Source organism: Scardinius erythrophthalmus (assembly GCF_964197995.2).
Source record: "Scardinius erythrophthalmus genome assembly, chromosome: 6".
NCBI lineage: Eukaryota > Metazoa > Chordata > Actinopteri > Cypriniformes > Leuciscidae > Scardinius > Scardinius erythrophthalmus.
The window spans coordinates 30,019,830-30,032,997 of NC_138226.1; the positions used below are offsets into that span (position 1 = coordinate 30,019,830).

General features: G+C 35.2%; 1 protein-coding gene across 1 annotated transcript in view; it reads right to left on the minus strand.

Moving 5' to 3' along the window:
- The window catches only part of fstl1b (follistatin-like 1b), a 48,490-nt gene that overhangs the window by 7,303 nt on the left and 28,019 nt on the right, over window positions 1-13,168 (minus strand). The window contains exons 3-6 of the mRNA XM_081368832.1: window positions 12,302-12,403; window positions 10,016-10,145; window positions 7,799-7,831; window positions 5,151-5,281 (exon numbers count right to left, since the gene is read on the minus strand). Coding sequence (XP_081224958.1) covers window positions 5,151-5,281; window positions 7,799-7,831; window positions 10,016-10,145; window positions 12,302-12,403 — 396 coding nt within the window. The remainder of the gene's footprint in view (window positions 1-5,150; window positions 5,282-7,798; window positions 7,832-10,015; window positions 10,146-12,301; window positions 12,404-13,168) is intronic.

Sequence of the window (13,168 nt, forward strand, 5' to 3'; positions counted from 1 at the left end):
AGTTTCACACTGCTCATAATTTACCCGTGGTTAACAATTAATCCTGGTTTTCATAAACTATCACATGGTTTCACACTACATCCCTAAACCCTGGGTTAACAATCTTATTTGCTGTATCAGTGTCATTTAAAGGCTCTAGCGTTGCGCATTCTCGTATTGCCGACTGAACTATCAGGTTTTTCACTGAATGGACTTTTTGGACTATAAAGGTAAGAATGAAGAGATCTCTTCACTCCAATTGTCACATTTGCAGTCATAGTTTGACATTTGTTGTCTCAAACGCTGAAACAACAGTTTATAAGACAGTGTTTCTGTTACTGTCCAAAGCACAATAATATAACGCACGATTGGTGAAGTCTTAACATTCTAACACCACATCGTTTCACACTGCACACGTTTTGCACCACAATGCGGTTTGGTTTGGTTGTAAAACCAGCTAAACCTCTTTCGGAGCAATGTTTCATAACCTCTGCTTCTAAATTACAAGTGTGAAAAATTCCTTTACCCGGGGTTAAAACTTGAAAAGGCCAAGTGTTGAGATCAGACAAAAAAGTATGCTTAATTTAATTAACTTTTGCATTTTGATTAACAATTAAACAAATAATTACAATATTTTTTTTACTACAATTAATTGAATGTTAATTGAATGAGTTTTGTTAAAATTATTAATCTGCTTGACACTGTTTTTATTGTTGGATACAGTCGAGAAGGTCATGACCACTAGAATTAGACAGGCCATTTAAGTCAAGGAAACAGACATTTTATGTGTTTACATCTTGCTACCTTTCATGCTAAGTTAGTTATCTAATATCCTTAAAGTTCCCATGAAATCAAAATTGACAAGTTTTTCGTCTTGTTGTATGAATATGTTAGCCTTACTGTTATCTGTAAGCTAGTGTATTCCAAAACAATGCCAAAATTTGCATTAAGAAGATATAAGCATTCAAATTTACAGTCTCTCACTTCTGTCAATATGGATCAATGGTTTTGATGGCATCAATCTACATACACTTCAGCTTCTCATCAGATATTCTGTCCAATCAAATGCTCCCTAGAATCTAAAGAATTTCTTCCTGCAATGGGATTGTGAGACGCCGCAGGCCAGACTCTGACCGCTGAGGTTATCTGATCTCTGCGCAGGTTCTGCAGTGAAGTTTGCTCTGAGCAGATAGTCTGATGACTGATATGTCTGATATCTACTCGGTCGTCTGCAACTGTGTGTAGGACAATGGGTAGAGGAGACTGTGCGCTACAATATATGAACCCTTTTCACATTTCTGGGCTTCTCCGAAGCGGAAGTCATCGTAGTTTGGGTAAACATCTATAGTAGTGAACGGAAATTATATATAATATAATTTTTGTGTTTTCATATTTTGCTCCAGTAGCAACAGAAAAAATCCACAATGGCGTTTCTATAACTTCACAAAAGAAGTAAAAAAGAGAGGAGAGAAAGATGTAGTGTATTTGGTGTCACTCCCTCAGCTGTTGTATTAGAAACTCTCTAGGTATCTGAAATTGAATGCCAAGTTAATGTTACACTTACACAAAGTATATTGTTATAAATGTACATTAAACTTTGTAAAAATGAAAATACAAAATGCTTTGCTAGATTTGCGATGTTAATAACTGTGGAAACACATCATCGCAGTCAGTAAAAAAAAAAGTCATAGGTTCAAATTCTTCAGTTTATACACACACATGCATACTTTGAAACTTTTACACATCATGCTCTTGGTTTAATCTTATCACAGCAGTTTGTCAGAAGACTGTACTCTGCCTGGTACAAGTGATTTTGTCATGTTGACCAATAAACAAGAGTAAAAGGACATGTTCATGATTGAGTCAAACTTCCAGGCTTTGTTCTCCCAACATTTGAAGGGAAAATTGACTTGAAAATTGAAATTATTCCATCATTTATTCCCCTGTCGTGAAAATGACACTGTTTCTTCTGTGGAACACAACACAATATATTTTCTAGAATGTTTCAGTGAAAGTCAATAGGATTCAAATCAACATTTGACCCCATCAACTTCCATTGTTTGGAGAAAAATCTATTTTCTTTTGAATTCCACGGAAGAAGAAAATTCATACAGAATTGGAATGAGTGAGCAAATAATCACAGGAATTCATTTTTGGGTGGACTATCCCTTTAAATACTTTAGAGAAGGATGTTTAGTCAGGTGATAGCAGTCAGTCAGATTTATGGATTGTGCTGACGGCTGTTCATGACTGCCTTGTTCATCAGCCATCTGTGCGTCACATCTCTGCCAGTGCAAAGGTGAACTAATACTGAAACAGACTGATCCATAAAAAGATCCAACAAACTGCTGCTATGCAAACAGAAGTCATTTTAGGTGTATTTTACACGCCTTAGGAGGTTGCCAGAAAAATGATGTGGCGTGTCCTGAAGGCAATTTGAAGAGCGGCAGGAGGGCGCAGACATTCCCTGGTGGAGGCTAATATACAAAAAGCCCTAATGCTGAAGGAACTAGACCAGAATAAATCTCTTTCCTTTCATGACTACACTTCAAACTGATATCAATGCAAAAGAGATGTCAAACATTTGTGTTTGTAAATTTGCAGACATTTGGAAACCAAAACTGTCACTTAACCTATTCTGCTTATGTTATGATGTTAATAATTCTGCATATTGTTGGCAGTGGCGGAGCCATATGCCTGAAGCGGCATTTGCTTCACACCAGACACATCGCGCTCTCAAGTTCAAGTTCCCAAAAGTGCCGTGGATGTGTTTTGCTGTAAAACGGTAACAGAAAGGAAAACCTGTAATGTCCATAAGCAAAAACTTTATTTAAATACACAGAAATACACACTCTTCCATTAAATGGTGAAGTCATTATGCAGATACATAAACAACGATTTAAGACAAAATTAAGTAATTTAATTAGAACTATGTGAGTGTCGCACAGTGACACGGCAGATATCAGATAATCAGATATATGGGGTGTTCAGTGCCACCCTGGACACCCCTCTGGCCCCGTCACTAACTGTTGGGCCTATGCAATTTAAGGACAATTTTGAAATGGTAAGACAAGACACCCCATGTGAATAAAGGGTACAAAAAATAGGGTAAAAAAAGAAGAATTTCAAGCATTTGTTTTTGGTATTACAGGTTTTCTGAAATATTATGTTTAAATAAGCAAGTGTAACATGTAGTTCTATGTCTGTTTTGTTTCATTGTGTTTAGGTTCTGTTCTCCCTAACCTGGTATGGGGTGCGTTTCCCGAAAGCATCGTTAACCAACTATGGTAGCAAGCTCCGTTGTTATCAGCATAGTTCAACGATTTGGTGTTTCCCGAAACCATCGTTCCAACGAACGTTCGCAAACAGCATCGCAAACTTGTGTGGTTGGAACGACAGCTCTCGAGCTGTGGTTAGAAGCATAGTTTCTAGTTTACATGAGATGTAGACTGAATAAATCCTTATCTTTAGCAAAATAAGCAAGCTGACATTCAGTACAACCCGTGTTATTTATTTAGAATACATACAAATGTAATTTACGTCTTTTAGTTTGTCAAGAGATTTAAAGCACCGTTTTTGAAGACTGCGCATGTGCGAACGTGCTCTACTATGTAAGAACGAGCCAAATATTGAGTCTGGTAATAAAGCAAAATAACTGAGAAAAATTAGAAATGGTCTTCAGATGCCATGTCTGTAACTTATATGACAAAATCTAGCGTTAATTCGATCTCAAACAGATTAATTAAAATGAGTGATTAGTCCACCACATGCGAGACGTCATAAACCAACGTGGTTGAACGATACTTTGCGACATACGGTTTCGGGAAACAGTCGTGACTAGCTAGTTGATTTCTCCAACGATGCATCGTACTATGGTAGTTAAGCAGCGAGCTATATAGTTGTACGGGAAATGCACCCCTGGTTTGCCTGAGTTTCCCTGTGCTCATTAGTTTCATTAGTTCCTAATTTACACACCTGTTCTGTTTTCTGTTGATTACTCAGTATTTAAAGCCCTGTAGTCAATAAATGTATCCCTTTAAACTCGTATTTGATCACCAAAATTACATATTAAAACGTTTTTTCCTTGAAATCTTTTTGTCATGCCTTAAAATAGTTTGAATGTAACACTACACCCTTGCCTCATTTAGTATACGTGGTTCTATGAATATGGAAATTATCCCCGCCTCCACTCCACTCACACCAGGTCAGAGATCCACTCGTTGATGATCACACCTTGGCCTGATTGTTTACAGGGTAGTTTGTGACGTCAGAAACACCAGCGATTTCAAACCGCGTTTTCGAAACTGTCTTTGGTTCACTGCAGTTTTAAAGAGAAAATACTCAGAAATGGTGTTGACTTATGAATTTGCACATGGTTTGCCATAAAGCGTATTAAAAACAACACATTGACGTATAAACAACATTCTGTTATGATGAATCAGTTCATACAGTTTTTGGTTCGGTCTCATTTATGTATTTATGTGGTTGTTATACTATTACTCCTGAACTCTCCTGCGTATTCTTGTTGGATTATTATTAAAGACCGTTTTTGTTGTTCACTTCTTCATCGTGCGCTTAATTGAAGCCACTTTACACTTTAGCCACATATACACTAATTTGCATACATTTTAAGAACATAAATCTGAACATTGGATGAAGCCAGGTTTAAAATTCTTGTTTCAATTTGTTGACATATTAAAATTTTAATTTACAGATTTACAGAAGCAATTTTTTTTATCTCTTTTCTTCCACTGCATAAATCAGAAACTATTTTCAACATCCAGAAAAAAACATTTTCACCATGTTTTTTTTGGGATTAAAATGTTTTATAAAATCAGGTAGATAATAAATGAACAAACCTTACTGTAAAAACCTTCAGAATATAGATGGATTAAAACTGTAAAGTTTGATGTAAGTGCTACTGAAGTGGAGATTTCTGACAGAGTTTTCTGACTCAGTTTGAGAAAACAACCTTCAAAGATATGCATTAGAATTTAAATCTACAGATGGAAATACATAAAGTGCAATAAAATAAACACTTAAAAGTGTATTTTGGATGTTTTTGAAACGTAGCCCAAAATCGAAAAACTTTTTGCCGGTAGTGTTTTGTCATAAAGTACGAAATCATACGAAATTATTGCAGGTTTAATATTTTAAGAGACTGCACACACCTTGAAGTACTTGAGGAGGATATCAGTGAAGTTGGAGCCCTTAGTGAACCAGCCGTCTGGAACAACCTCTGTCTGCAGCCAGTCGATCACACGTCTACGCAGCTCGTTACGATCCGCAACGTAACACACAACTTCAGAGATCACAGACACAGGCAGACAGACAAAAAGTTAGACAGAAGCACAGAGAAATGATGTAACACATATATCATATGCTAACTGGTGTTTCAGGTTGAATGAATTCAGCTTTATCCTCCTGGGATCCAGCAAGTCAGTTTTGTTCTTGATAGAGAACATTTTACTGATGAGATCCACTGGTGCATCATAAAGAGGACATCCTGGGCTTCTTAGAAATGTTTGGGAGTTCTCTTGGGAGTTTTTAGAAATTTGTGATTATCATGTCCATTTGATAAATGTCATATTTGAAACCAATTTTAAGGAATGAGAAACAGTATTCTGTAAGAAAGAAATCTGTATAAAAAAAAAACAGAAAAAGTACTAGTAATTTTCTGCAAGAATATTATCTGCTAAGTTTACGGACACTAAAGGGCCGTTTACATGACACCGTTTTCAACTAAAAACGTAAAACTTTTAATACGTTCTGGACATTCATTTACACGACAACAGCATTTTGGGGGTCTGAGGACCAAACTATTGAAAATGGGATAGAAAGTGCAAGTTTTTGAACGTCTCTTCATTACCGACTCTATGTAAACTACAAAAACATGAACATAGTAAAAGAAAAGAAAGAACAACATTATAAAAACGGTGATGTCATGTGGATACGTGTTACGTGTTCAGTCTATAGGCATGTAGTGTTTCTTTACAAAGTGGCATGGCATTGTTTTCACAGATCCGTGTGAACGGGGATCTTTTTGCTGCTTTGCAGTTTGCCACATCAATTTGCAGTTACATCAAAAAAGTAATGTGATTACGTAATGTACGTTACTTGTAATGCATTACTTTACTCGTTACATCAGAAAAGTAATCGGATTACGTAATAAATGTTACTTGTAATGCTTTACTCGTTACATCAAAAGTAATCTGATTACGTGACGCATGTTACTTTTATTGTATCACTTTACTCGTTACATCAAAAAAGTAATCTGATTATGTAATGCATGTTACTTATAATGCTTTATTAGTTACATCAAAAAAGTTATCTGATTATGTAATGCACGTTACTTGTAATGCTTTCCTCGTTACATCAAAAAGTAATCTGATTTTTGTATGCATGTTACATGTTATGTGTTACTCCCAACACTGCAGATTTCAGATGAGATTGGAAACACCTGATCACTAGTCTGAAAACATCAATAGATCAATGTAGATTTCAGTCTGAGGTTTTCTCAGAAAGGAGAGCTATAGTAGAAATGTGTCTTTTTTTAAACATAATTAGATTTATAAGCTAATCAAAATACTCTGGTAGACTGGAGGGAGCGTGAGCATTTTCTACATAGTCCGAGTCAGGTTTTCAGAGTTGTACCTCCACCAGATCTTTGATGGAATCACGTCCTCATGTTCTGATTTCAAAGACACGCAAAGTTCAACATCTATGAAGGTCTTCTCTGTCTGCTGGTCGAACGGAAGCAAACTCAATTGCGTTTGCAATAAGTGAAGTTGTATTTGATTTTTTGTATATATTTTAGGGCTGTCAAACGATTAATCGCGATTAATCGCATCCAAAATAAAAGTTTGTGTTTACATAATTTATGTCTGTGTACGGAGTATAATTATTTTCTATATATAAATACACACACATGCATATATATATATTTAAGAAAATGTGTTATTTATATATAAAATATTTATATATAATATAAATTATATATAATATAAATATATATACACAGTATATACATGCAAATATTTCTTAAATATATACATGCATGTGTGTGTATTTATATATAGAAAATAATTATACACCGTACACACACATGTATTATGTAAAAACAAATTTTTATTCTGGATGCGATTAATCGCGATTAATCGTTTGACAGCCCTAATATATTTTATAGTTTCACATGATTTTATATCATCATGCCTTGGTTTTACGCACAGTATTGCTGTGTTATCAGCGTATTATGTTTAATACAGTATCTTATTTGGTTAAAACCAAAAATGCATACTGTCCACTCAAGTGGACCTTGATTTATTTTAAAAGCCTATGAAATGTAGGCACTGCCACTTCATATGTATACAAGTTTTCATACAAAGATAAAGTTCTTTTATAACCAATGATATCATTATTTTATGCATCAATGTTACAAAAGCATGTTTTTAAAGGAAATGAGCTAAAATTGGTTGGTGATTGAAAAACCATCACTCTTGCCAACAGCATCTTTATTTTCTTAATAACTGATGTCCTCTATAGAGCACAAACAATAAACTCATGGTCCAAATACTTTAAAGCCATAAACAAAATGGCAAAGACTTAGTCCCAAGAGATTAAATGCATTCTCTACATCTAAAGAGTTATTTTGAGCGCAAGTAATTCCACTGTCGCCATGTCAGAGAGGTTATGTCTGCTCTCAGTATCTCTGAGCTCATAAAATGCTGGTAATTAATGGTAATCTGAGCAGCCGACAGATAAGTAGAGTCATCAGAAAGCTCTGGTTTGGCTCTTAGCCAGTGGTCATAATACAACTCACCTGGGCTGGCTGCAGCCTTCTCCTTCTTCTTCTCTGTAAGAGACAAAGATAAACGTGAGTGATGTCTCACAATCTGCACGTAATTATGACTGAATCTTCCCTTGGTTATCAGCTGAGCAACTACTTGCATCAAATATAGATAAGAGGTTACAACGTCACCTCATAGTATGTCGTAATGTAACGACATACGTGGTCAGAATAACATGATATCAGACTTAGACCTGGATTTGACCATATGTTCAACGTCCAATGATCCAACACTCTGTGCTGAGATGGTAATAAGTAAGACGTCAGTGTTATAGAGCTGGTCCATTGAAGAGTACATTAGTAAGAACAAGAGAGAATGTCCTGTTCCAGTCAGATAAACTGTTCCCAAGGGATCTTGCCAAAGTGAATCAATACATTATGTTCCCATCTCTTTTTTTATCCTGTTATCAATCAGAAATGTTGGATGAAGCTTATCCTCCATTCTTACTATAAGCAGGATCCCAGCATTCCCATGATGCCTTTCCTAGGTAAATGCGGTCCTGATATCCCAAACAACTTCTAATGAGATTTTTTCTTTTACTATGAAATAAACACAGATTGTTCAAAATGCTTACAGTATATTTCTAGCTACTAGCTCTGGTTATTATTTTATTACAAGTAAGATTAAGAAACTAATAGATGTATTCAGCAACGATGTCTTGAAATTTATTACAAGCGACAGTAAAGATGTTTATAAAATTACAAAAGATTTCTACTTCAAACAAATGCAGTTCTTTTGAATCCTAAAAAATGTATTAGCTTTGTCAAAAATATGAAGCAGCACAACTGTTTTCAACATTGATGATTATAAGAAAACTACCACTTTAACGCTTTTAACAGATCATAGAGAGATCGTAAAACTACTCCATAGGAATTGAGCGGTTTAGTCCAAATTTTCTGAAGAGACACGATTACTATATATGATGAACAGATTGAATTTAGGCATTTATTTGATTGAACCTCATTGGTTTTTGCAGAAGCTGAAACACACTGCATAACACGAGAATGAACCTCATTGGTTCTCGCACATCAAGTGAACACGCTTGAGTTTCCGTTTACCACAACTGATGTGTGAGTTGATGAATGTTTATGTAAATAAAAGCCTAAATTCAATCTGTTCATCGTATAAAGCGAAATTTTTTACTAAACCACTCAATTCATATGGATTGGTTTTACAATCTCTTTATGAACCTTTTGAAACGTCAAAATGGTAGTTGCGTAGCTGTCAATGGAGGGATAAAAAGCTCTCCGATTTCCTCTTTCCAGAAAAACATCTTCATTTGTGTTCCGAAGATGAACGAAAGTCTTACGGGTTTGGAACAACATGAGGTTGAGTAATTAATGACAGAATTTACATTTGTGCATTGGCTGCATTTTTGCCCTGTTTGCTAGTTTATTTCGCTGATGTTGTTGTCGTTGTAATGATTATGTTCAGTTCTGGTTTAATTTTCACTCTGTTTGATGTGTTCCTGATTACCTGAATTCCTAGTTAGTTTCCTCATTTATTAATTAGCTCTACACCTGTTCTGTATTTTTATCCTCAGTTCTGTTTGATCAGTTTTCCGTGTCTTCTTTAGTTGGTTGTGTTTGCTCCCTATCATCATTCCTGTGTATTTTCTTGTGGATATTCTGAATAAAAACTTTGTTTTCTTTGAGTTCATTTTCATTGTGCGATTACTAAAAGCAACCAAGCGTGACAGTCGTCACTTTTATTTACTTAAAAAAAAAAAAAAAAAAACTACTAAGGGCCAGATTTACTAAAACAGGGAAAATCAGCATTACAGCGCAGTTCCAGAAAAGTGCCGAGGCGTGTGATCTTTTCACTATGTGTCTTTAGTAAATCCTGACAGTAGTTTTTTAACGCCAAAAGAGGGTTTGCGCCGGAGCAAGCTGTTAATAGATCTGGCCCTTAGTGTTGATATCTGTGCTTGCATGTTTCACAAATTGTACTAAAACTCTCCTAAAGATGATAACTACATTGGGGCTTAATTGTTTATTAAAGATCATATTGCATTTTTATTATAATGTGTATTTTTATAGTAAAATCTTAGTTTAGAATTGACTTTTAAATCCTTGCAAAATCACAGGGAATGTAATTTCTGGTCAATATCACCCTTCACTTCATTCCTAATCAGCCTATATGCCTGTAGTTCATTCCTATTCTCCTGCATGTTGGTCTCCTCCACACACCTTTGCAGTGTCCGTCATGGGCCACTTGGATCATGAGTCCAGTAAGACAGGCGTCACGGTGCAGTTCGCAGTGGTTACGGTAAGTTTTTCCATTACTGCCACACACTGAGCGCTTATGAGGTTTGCATTGCTGCAGGAGAAAATAACATACTGTTAAAAAACACAACAGCCAATGTCTCAAGCATTTTTCAGGATATTGTTCTGAACAATTGTGACTAAGTCTAACAATAATCGTAACAATAAAGTACCAGAAACCCAGACCAATATAGTATTTGTATTGGAAAAACTTCAGGGAAGTGTAAAGTTTCTAATGAAGAGGTTTCATCCCTTATGAAAAAAGGGTGCTTGTATTATATTGAATGTGTACTTCAAATCTTTACATTGCTCTATAAAACTGTACTTGCAGATAACGTAATATGAATTAAATAAATTTAAAGAGAGTAGACTTTTATGACTGTTTCTTAACACACTTTTAAAAAAGCAAACTTAAAAAAATGCATTTTAAATCATCATGTTTTAATACTCTTTTGTTGTGCTTTTAAAAAGTACACTTATTTTGATGTGTCTGACTAACATACTAAAGCACATGTAAACTACCTGATTATCATTTTAACTGTAGTGTGCTATTCACTATTACACTTAAAGTTAATATATTTTAAATGCACCAAATTTAAAGAATATTTTAATTTGCCATAAATGCTTGTCAATATATTTGGCAGTGCACTTTAATCATATTTACCATACAATAGATGTATTTATGAAATTATATATAAAGATGTTCCGAAGTTCTACTTAGCTGGGTCAAAAAAGCAATGTCTGCAACAAGTGCTCTTTTTTTAAAGGTAGGGTAGGTAGGATTTTTATAAAAAACTTTTTTTCAAATTTGTTTAAACTGTCTTTATATACCAATACATAATTAAAATGTAAGTGCTCTGAAAAAGAGAGTATAAAAATCGAGTGACTGTAGACCTTTTAATCTGCAATAAACACAGCTCATTATTTCCATTCGGGACGAAACAATTGATTGGTTTGGGCGACTGTCACTCTTTCTCGCAACCAATGGCTACCACCCCTGTCGCTAGATCTGCCCATATGAGCGCGCACCCGTTTGATTTGAGGAGTGCAAGAGAGGCGCGAAACCTACGAAGAGTAAAATTATGGCAGAGAAAGAGCATTCAAAATTCAAAGCACCTGCATATGCAGTCAGCGAAGGCAAACAAGGCAAAAACTACTTCCTCGGACCCTGGTTGCCCACACTCTTGAACGACCTCCTCTGTTTCGCCCTCGACCCCGGACCTGTCCTCGAACCGACGATGCGGTACTTGTCTCCGGAGTGTAGTCTTCATTAGAGTCAACAATGTTTTCATCATGGAAACTCGCAAAACACCGTATATGTTATGAATCTTACACGAAATTCACCTTCATCACAGTTTAACTGATGATAAAGGAAAAACGTGTATCAATGCAACCTGTTTTTAGCTTTGCCTTATAAATATAGCTCGTTACCTATAAATATAGCTTGTTACCGAATCAAACAAAGTATATTTTAAACTTTACCAGTATCGATATGCTAGCTTGATAGTGAGTACTAAAAAAAATCTTATTTGTTTATATTTATAGTGATAAAGTTAGGTATTTTGTTACATGTGTTTCTGACATGATGTCACTGCATGCACTGCGCTCCTTCCTCTCCACTCGTCTCAGGTAAATAAATGCGTCTTCCAGCTGAGCCTGAGCGTTTGGCGTCGCGCGTTCATGTGTTTTGGGGGCGTGGCTTTGGAAGGAGCTCAGAAGGGAGGGGGTGGAGTGAATGGAAATAATTAGCTGTGTTTACAACAGTCGTGAGAGGTCTACAGACACTACATTTTTATTCTCTCTTTTTCAGAGTACTTACATTTTAATAATGTATTGGTATATAAAGACAGTTTAAACAAATTTGGAATGTTTTTTTTTTTAAGAAAAATCCTACCTACCCTGCCTTTAAGTATGCAAACTTGTATTTTTTTTTTTTGCAAGGGATATTCAGTGTTCTCAAAATCATAGAAAACCAAAAAAATGATCATTATAAAAACCTGGAATTTTCTAAACCTGGAAAAGTCACAGAACTTACCAAAAAGTCATACAAACTTTTCTAGTTTTACTCAGACCTAAATATTTCATCAGCTAGAAATTCTGCAATCTCTATAAAATGTTTAAAAATCCTCATCCAGTCATCCAAAGAAATGTAGAGGTCAAGGAAATTCACTGGTCAAATCCCTGCATATTTCCTATAGAAGGTTTTCTTACCTCAATGCACAGACAGCTGGGGTCTCCTTTCTCGTTCACGGCACACTCTCTTCCAGCGCCACAGAACACATTCGCACACACCTTTGATTTGCTCTGAGCCTCCTGCCGACAAACACACAGAAATAAACAACATTAATAAAACAGACACACAGCTGCAAAACTCTGAATAGGTCCTGCCCTTACAAAAAATAACTTTATTCAAGTGTGCTATCAGCATACTTCTTTTAAACTAAAAATAAGAAAGTATACTTTGAGTATTGTTTTATGTATTTCTCAGAAATATACTTTATGTCCTTCTTGGAAACATACTTGCACAAGAAATTCTAAGTATATTTGCCCTATACATGTACTAAATATTTTGTTCGAGATATACTTAAAAGTATAATTAAGTATTCAAAGTATACATGGCTGTAATTGTGTTTCTCCTTTGGATTGAACAGCCTTTTAAATACCTTTTCACATAGTTCACATAACACACACTGTCTTATAAACTTACATTGTTTGAAAGTATTGATTTTTAAAGAAAACAGAGATGTTCCTTATTCTGAGTATCTGAATTTTTGAGTTGCCCTCTGGTAGTGTAGGAATTTACTTCAAATCTACTAAAAGTCCAGTTCAAGTATAAAAATTAATACATAAATAGTAGTATATGTGACCCTGGATCACAAAACCAGTCTTATGTTGCACGGGTATATTTGTGGCAATAGCCAACAAAACATTGTATGGGTCAAAATTATAGATTTTACTTTTATGCCAAAAATCATTAGGATATTAAGTAAAGATCATGTTCCATGAAGATATTTTGTAAATTTCCCACCTTAAATATATAAAACATTTATTTTTGTGAATGGATGCAGCACAATCGCC